The 8,023-nt window shown below is 35.9% G+C and overlaps 1 protein-coding gene across 1 annotated transcript; it reads right to left on the bottom strand.

Annotated features, from left to right (window-relative positions):
- Positions 1-4,188: 4,188 nt before the first annotated feature.
- LOC106773644 (pentatricopeptide repeat-containing protein At2g45350, chloroplastic) lies at positions 4,189-6,419 on the bottom strand. Its single transcript, XM_014660373.2, has one exon. The coding sequence runs from the start codon at positions 6,249-6,251 to the stop codon at positions 4,395-4,397; it is 1,857 nt and encodes a 618-aa protein (XP_014515859.1). The 5' UTR covers positions 6,252-6,419; the 3' UTR covers positions 4,189-4,394.
- Positions 6,420-8,023: the final 1,604 nt, after the last annotated feature.

The raw sequence follows: 8,023 nt of genomic DNA, 5'->3' as shown, positions 1-8,023 counted from the left end.
CCCTCCAACCCCAACCCTACCCTTTTTCCAGTTCTGTCCAAGCAGGGAAGGTTAGGGTTTTGTCCCATTTTGATGTGCATATGGAGGAATCATAACCGAGAGACGAGAGGCTTTCTATAACAATTTTCCTTAAATCGTCTTTTCGCTTGTAGATCTTGTTGTTGTCAACAATCTTGGATGTGTCAGTTAGGAGGTTTCTCTCCATCATACTCGCACAAGGAATCAAGCTCTGCGAAAAAGGAAAGTAAGTAATTCAAACTAAAGTGTTTGGATGCAGAGAAAATCCTGTACTAGCTATATAGGTATTGGCAATTTGAGAAGTTAGCTTGCTAGTTACCTTGAGTGCGTCACTGGCTTCGCCGAACGAGCCAAAGGAAATAGATTCGCCAAAGATGTACCGGTTTACTGAATTATACTATTGTAACTAAACTAAAAACTAGTTCAGTTCAATTTCTTTGAACTATATTTTAGTTTAGTTCAGTTCACTTGAAATATTTTATAGTTAACTGCAATTATTTATAGTACAATGCACTGAACTGCATTTTGCCCACCTCTATTCATGAATATAGCACATCCATTCAAATGGTAATTCATTGTCATGTTAAGTTTAAGAATACAAAGGTTGGTGCATTTAAGGAGAAGGGACTTGATGTACCCAAAATTCGTTGTGATCTCCTCACTTGATCTTAACAAGATTTCTTTTCTTAACCCAGAAAAAATAGTGCTTGGTTGTTGCTTTCATTTGCTAATGGTAATAAATGCAACATATACTACCCTGATTATATTTGCCATTTAGGAGTGACTACAAAATCCTATTTTCATGTTCATGTTGCCAATGTGATATCTTGGTGTATGTGATAGCGTCTTTAATTAGTGATGATATCTTGGTGTATGTGATACTGTCATGAAAGGTTAGATTAGAGACAATGAGCAATGCTTCTTCCTAGTTGTCACATGTAAGGTGCAGTTAGGAGCTTTCTTCAAATTTTAAGTTCTTTGAGAAGTTGTTTTAGTCATATGAGCTCACTAGTGACTATTGTCATTGCTAGGGGCTGTACTATAAATAATTGCAGTTAACTATAAAATATTTCAAGTGAACTGAACTAAACTAAAATATAGTTCAAAGAAATTGAATTGGACTAATTTTTAGTTCAGTTACAATAGTATAATTCAGTGAACTGGTACATCTTTGGCGAATCTATTTCCTCTGGCTCGTTCAGCGAAGCCAGTGACGCACTCAAGGTAACTAGCAAGCTAACTTCTCAAATTGCCAATACCTATATAGCTAGCTCAAGATTTTCTCTGCATCCAAACACTTTAGTTTGAATTACTTACTTTCCTTTTTCGTAGAGCTTGATTCCTTGTGCGAGTGTGGTGGAGAGGAACCTCCTAGCTGACACAACCAAGATTGTTGACAACAACAACATGGTCTACAAGTGAAAAGATGATTTAAGGAAGATCATTACAGAAAGCCTCTCGTCTCTTGGTTATGATTCCTCCATATGCACATCAAAATGGGATAAAACCCCAACCTTCTCTGCTGGGACAGAACTGGAAAAAGGGTGGGGTTGGGGTTGGAGGGTTCGTTTGGAGGGTTCGCGCCCCTCAATCAACCCTTTTTGTAGCTTCAATCATGCAGTTTGATCCATTGAATCTGCATTTTGGCAAAGGAAGAATGGAATTGTCTTCCCATTTTTCTCAGCCTCTCGAAACCTAGGTTAGAAGGTTTTTAATTTAGGGTGAAATTTTTTATTAGAAGAAAAATATGTGGTTGTAGTTAACTGTACTCAAACTGTGTAAAGTTCAGTTTGATTTAACTGTACTATAAAATAGTTTAATTAGTTTTTAGTTAAAACAAGTTTAGTATTTTTTAAGTACAACATAGTATGGTTAATTGTAGTTACAATACAGTTCATTGAACTATGCCTAGCCCTATTCATGAACTAGGAAGTGGAAAGGAGCAAAGAATGTATGAAATTTTGTTTGTGTAGGTTAATAGATGAGTTTCTAGCCGATAAATGACTTACAATTCAAGATATACAACTAATAGGAGATAGCACCTAACTAAAAATACAATTCAAGATAGAAAGTTATGCTTTCAAATTTACATGTGGTTTCCATTCAACATCATCTCAATATAAATAAAGCATCAAAAGCAAAAATTGTATAGTAGAAGAATTGCAGCATGCAATTACACACTACTGGCTTTACAAAAATATAAAATGAGCACAACATAAAACATAATATATAGCACATGGAAAAAGACCATTAGAATTATCTAAACTAAAATTCATTCTAGATCATCAACAGATGACTCTTCAAGCTCACTTATTAAAAAATGAGAAAATGTACAGCTTGGATGACAATAGACTATAGAAACAAACCATTTTTCTTTATCCTCAAGCATCGGAGCTGGCTCAATTGATATCATGAATAAAACCTACAATTATAAAAGAAAAAAACACAACATTATTATACATTGAACTGCCTCAAAGGAAAGAGAGAAAAGAAAAAAAAAAGCATGCCTTCATAAATGCCAAATAAACGATAAAACAACCAAGTGCTTATTATTAAATAAAAAAGTAGGGAGTAAGATACTCATTCTAAAAAGGGTAACTCTGGTTAATTTATTTTACAACAACCAATCACTAGACTTGTTTGGGTAATTACAAGTTTTTGCTTTATTGCTTCATTGTCAAGGCAAAAGAAACTCAGAGGGTTGTCATGCTTAATGGTGGAACCTCCAATACAAGCTTTGCCATGACAATAGTAAAAAGGGTATTCAAGGGATCAGATACTGGAGGAAAACCCTTTTCAAAAGGCAATTATGTAGAATATTTCTCATATTGGAAAAGATTTGGACATACTAAGGAAACATGCTTCAAACTCCATGAAAGTGAATGGGAGGCAACAATGGAACCTCACAGAAATGGGCAAGCAATACTATCTCAGATTATGAAGAAACAAATCATGTGCTCCTCCTCAGCCAGATCATGATATTAAAGCTTATAAGGAGAAACTTGATCCTTTGAGAACAATAATTAAATCAATGAGTAAGTCCTCTAGATCATGTACCATGTCCATAAAAGGTAAGAGTTCACCTTCATATGATTACACAATGATGAAGAGGAGCCAAGAGATTAAAGTTCACGATTCCAACCTTGAAGACAAGGTTGTTTTGTAGCGGGGTGTATTGTTATGATGTAAGGTGGGAGGTAATGATAAGGGTTGGAAAGTATATAAGAAGGAGAAGAAAGGTAGAAGGAAAGTGAGGCCGAACGATATTGACCGTAAAGGCCGAACGGTAGCCGAACGGTGAAAGGCAGTGAGGGAGTAGAAGGGCACCGAACAATGGAAGGCGTGGAGAGGTCTAGCCGAACTATGGACAACGGGGAACGACCAGGTCGAACGGTGGAAGGCAGGGAGCAATCAGGCCGAAAGGTGGGAAGCAGCCAAGGACTTGAGCCGAACGGTTGAAGAATTACCGTCATGGCTGGTAGTAGTGAAGATGGGCGGAACTAATTACACTAAAGAGAGCTATATTCGAGGAAAATATTCAATATAAGATAATTATAGTAAATAAATATATATTCTAGAAAAATATTCAATATAAGATATTTATAATTAAAGATATATGCTAGGGAAATATTTGGGGGATATTTATATTAAATATAGATATATTGGAAATATTTAGTATAAGATGGACACAAAATAATTAGTATAAATAAAGCTAGTGTCTATTGTTAGGGTTATGTTTTGATTATTAAGTTTTATTGATAGGCGACTACCGTCTTCTTCTGAAGAAGATTATGCTCTCAAGTAATTGAAGAAGATTATGGTCTCAATTATTGTTTACTTTTGTTTATTAAGAGAATTTTATCACCATCAATAAAAGAAATTTCATTCTTTTATTATTCTTTTGGTTTATTGTGAGCATTGAGAGTTCAGACACGTAACACACAATACCATAACCGCCAATGATAGAAAAGGTCATACCATGGGCTTTCAGTATAAGGAGAATCTTGCTTCCAGTGACACTTTTCACCTGAGCAATTCAATGAGAGTCACGAAGAATAACACCTGACCCAGAACAACACATATAACAGAATACTAATACCAAACTCCCTGACTAAATTCCAAGTTATTTAAATGATCCACATATATTTCATCTATTGAGTTATGTTAGAAAGTATACTTTTCAAAAACTTTTCGTTGTCTCTGTCTTTATATTTACATTGGAGACTAATTATGTATGCATGCTAAATTTGTTAACATGAATAAATGGTTACATGGACAGCATATCTACAGAAATAAGCTGTTCCAAGAAGAAATCTACTTTCATCCACATTTCACACCTCAAATAATATCACATGGATGAACTTCAAAATAGGAATTTACAAACTACTTAACAAAGAATAAATCTCAGTAACATGAGGGTGTGTCCTGTCTTGTACAGAGAACTGGTGAACAGTTCCCCCCAGTTCAATCCAACTACAACCTGGAATTTTCTTTAAATGTCTTTCTTTCATTTCAGTCCTAACTCTCTTTACATTGTCCCACATGCCCAAACTGGCATAAATATTAGACAGGAGCACATAGGAACTTGGACTGCATGAATATAGCTGAGTCAATTGCTGAGCTATAGGCTTTCCTATAGAGAAGTTTTCATAAATTTGGCAAGCACTAAGTAAAGCCTTCCAAATCACATCATTAGGTTCAACAGGCATCTCCTCGATGAGTTTCCTGGCTTCTTCAACATGCCCTGCTCGGCTAAGCAAATCCACCATGCATCCATAGTGTTGCACTTTAGGTTCCAGCTTGTACACTTTTTGCATGATCTCAAAACATATCATTCCCTCCTTCAACATGCCAGCATGCCTACAAGCACTCAACACTCCAATGAATGTTATATCATCGGGAATAACTGAAACCCTTCCCATCTCCATGAGAAAATCAAAAGCCATCTCACCCATTCCATGAATAGCCAAGCCACCGATCAAAGCATTCCAATGATCAACACATTTTTGTTCAACATTCTCAAACACTGAGACTGCATTCTCAATGCTACCACATTTTGAATACATGTCAATTAGAGCAACACCAAGCTTACCATTCAGAGAGTATCCCTTCTTCATCAAATAATGGTGTATCACAACTCCATCTTCCACGTGTCCTAATTGGGCAAACGCTGTAAGAACAATCAACAGGGTAGTATCATCAGGAAACACATTCGCTGCCCTTTTCATATCATGAAATATTTTCAAAGCCTCAACGCAATAACCATTCTGAACATATCCAGCCATCATCGAATTACAAGAAATAACATCTCTCCTTGGCATTTCATCGAACAACCTCCTCGCAGCAAGAACATCACCCGATTTCGCATAACCGTCAATCATGGTAACCCAACTAACCATATCCTTTTCTGGCATCTCATCAAACAACTTCCGAGCATCCTCCACCCTCCCGTGCTTCACACAACCACCAATCATCGTGTTCCATGAAACCAAGTCTTTCTCAAGCATTTTAACAAACAAACTCCAAGCAAACCCCAGACCCTCTTCCCACCTCACATACCCTCCAATCATCGAATTCCAAGTAATCAAATTCCTCTCCTCCATACCATCAAACAACTCACGCGCCCGCTCAACCGCCCCATACTTCACATACCCACCAATCATCGAGTTATACGAAACAATATCACGGTCAGGCATTCTGTCAAACACCTGCCGTGCAAGCTCAACACACCCGCACCTCACAAACAACCCGATCAAACAGTTCTGCAAAAATACATCAGATCCAAAATTCATTTTCCAGAGCAACCCACAAACCTGCATTCCCTCTCTGATCAAACCCACTTTACCACAAGCCTTCATAGCAAGGGAAAACGTGTACGCATCCAGACACACCCCATTCTCGAGCATCAAGCGGAGCAGGACCAGAGCCCTTCTGGGGTCACCACCATTAGAGTGTGACCTTATAACAGAATTCCAGAGAAAAGGGTCGTCGTGAGGGTGGCAAAAAGCATGGTGCTTGAAGAAGACGTATCGAGCAAACTCCACAAGAGGCTCATGGGGTGAGGAAATGAAAGAGAGGACGAGCCTGGTGGTAAAGGAAGGGTTTTTTATGAACCCTGTTGTGATGATGCGTGCATGGAGTTGGTTCACGTGTTCTGCAGTCGTGCATTTCGAGAGTGTGGGAATGGGTGAAGCCCATGGCTGGTGTGAAGAAGAACCAAGACAAACAACCATCAATGGCTCCAACTTTCAGATATTTTGGTTATATAAGTTGTATTTTAGTGTAAAAGTTACTTGCTATGTTGAGTCACCAATTTGGGCTAAGGCAATGTGTACAATTCCCTTTTATAGTTTCATTTCAACAATCTATGGTGGCTCATTGTCTCCCATTTGGATAAGGTTATCTTTGTTTCTATGGAAGAGAGAAATGCATTTCTTACTCTTCATTCCTTTCCCATTTGGTGTTTATCACTTTTTAGCTCTCTTTTTCAATGAGTTTACAATGGAGAACTACTTCAAAATGCTTACAATACTCAAGAAACTCAAATCTTTAGATTAGTGAGAAAGTTTGAATTCCATTAAACCATTCTTTCTTTATTGATCTAGTAAGTGTTTGTTACTAGGTTTATATGATTTCACTTTTGCCCAAAATTTGAAATAATACAGACTATATTGTGTAAGTTCAAGTTATGCACACAGAGACATTTGGTTGAGACAGTGATTGGTCGGTTGATTGCAAATTGCAATGACAGATATTTGTGTGCCATTGCAAGATATTTCTACTATCCAAAAGTCTATCAATTGATTGGTTCATTGAAAGGCACAAAAGTTTACATTTCTCTTTGAAACTCAACTTGTAAATGGATGAATGAACATCTTTCTCTTTTCACGAGGATGATTATGTCTTCCTAAAATTTTGTCTGCAAATACATGAATATTTGTCATAATTATGTCGTTTTACGTGTCTTAATAAGTGTTCTGTACGTGAATAAGAAAATACTATAATTAAGATCGTGCATATACAAAACTAAAATTGTAATTAAGTTAAAATGAAATTGGAGGAATTAATGAAGTTATATAAAATATTATATTTTGTATAGTATTAACAGGAGATGAATATTTAAATTTTGGAAAACATTATGCATGTTTTTGTCTAAACTGGTAGTATAACTTGTGGTGAAAAGGTTACAAATCCTTTCTCAAAATATCAATATGTTTATTAGTTTATGTATACTATTATTTTGTCGAAATTGTATCGACTAGCACAATATACGAACGGGTTTGTGATCAATTAAAACATTCAAAATTCAAGAATTTGGATTTTTGGTTAGATAAAATGAATTTTAGCTATTAAAATAAAAAAATATTATATGTAATATTGTACAAAATAAATTTTTTATTATAAATAATTATTTAAATTTAAAAAAGTAGTTACTAAAATGATAAATGTGTAAATAATGTAACATCCCAATAAATCTATATAAAAGCTATGATTCATTATAGGAGTTAACATAAATAATAAAAAAGAACAGTAGGAGATAAGCACTTAGATGGGTCAGGAATAAGAAATATCACAGAATTAAAAACTGTACAGAAAGATAGGAGTCTAAATACATAGTACAGGCTAAGACCAAATGGTCATGGTAACAGTTTAAGACCGAACGGTACAACAAAAGAAGTATCTAGACCGAACGGTTATACAAAAGGCTAACTAAACCGAACGGTTCTACAATCAAGTAAGACTATCTAAAAGCTATTGACTGGATGGTCTTACAATGTCTTCAGGCCGAACGGTTTGCAAGGCTTCCTCCAAAGATTCTTCGGGGTCACCCTCTGTTCACATCCAAATGGATGATCATTGCAGTGAAGAGAACAACCGAACGGTTAAGACCGAACGGCAAGCATAGACAAGACAGGAAAATAAGGGTAAGCTTATGTAAATTTAATTAATCATTTTCAGTATACTTTTAAAACATTCAAATGAATCACATACATAAATATCTCAA

The sequence above is a fragment of the Vigna radiata genome, chromosome 9, assembly GCF_000741045.1.
Source record: "Vigna radiata var. radiata cultivar VC1973A chromosome 9, Vradiata_ver6, whole genome shotgun sequence".
Taxonomy (NCBI): domain Eukaryota; kingdom Viridiplantae; phylum Streptophyta; class Magnoliopsida; order Fabales; family Fabaceae; genus Vigna; species Vigna radiata.
The sequence above is the reverse complement of the archived record's forward strand: the minus strand, read 5'-3'. Positions and strand labels throughout refer to the sequence as shown.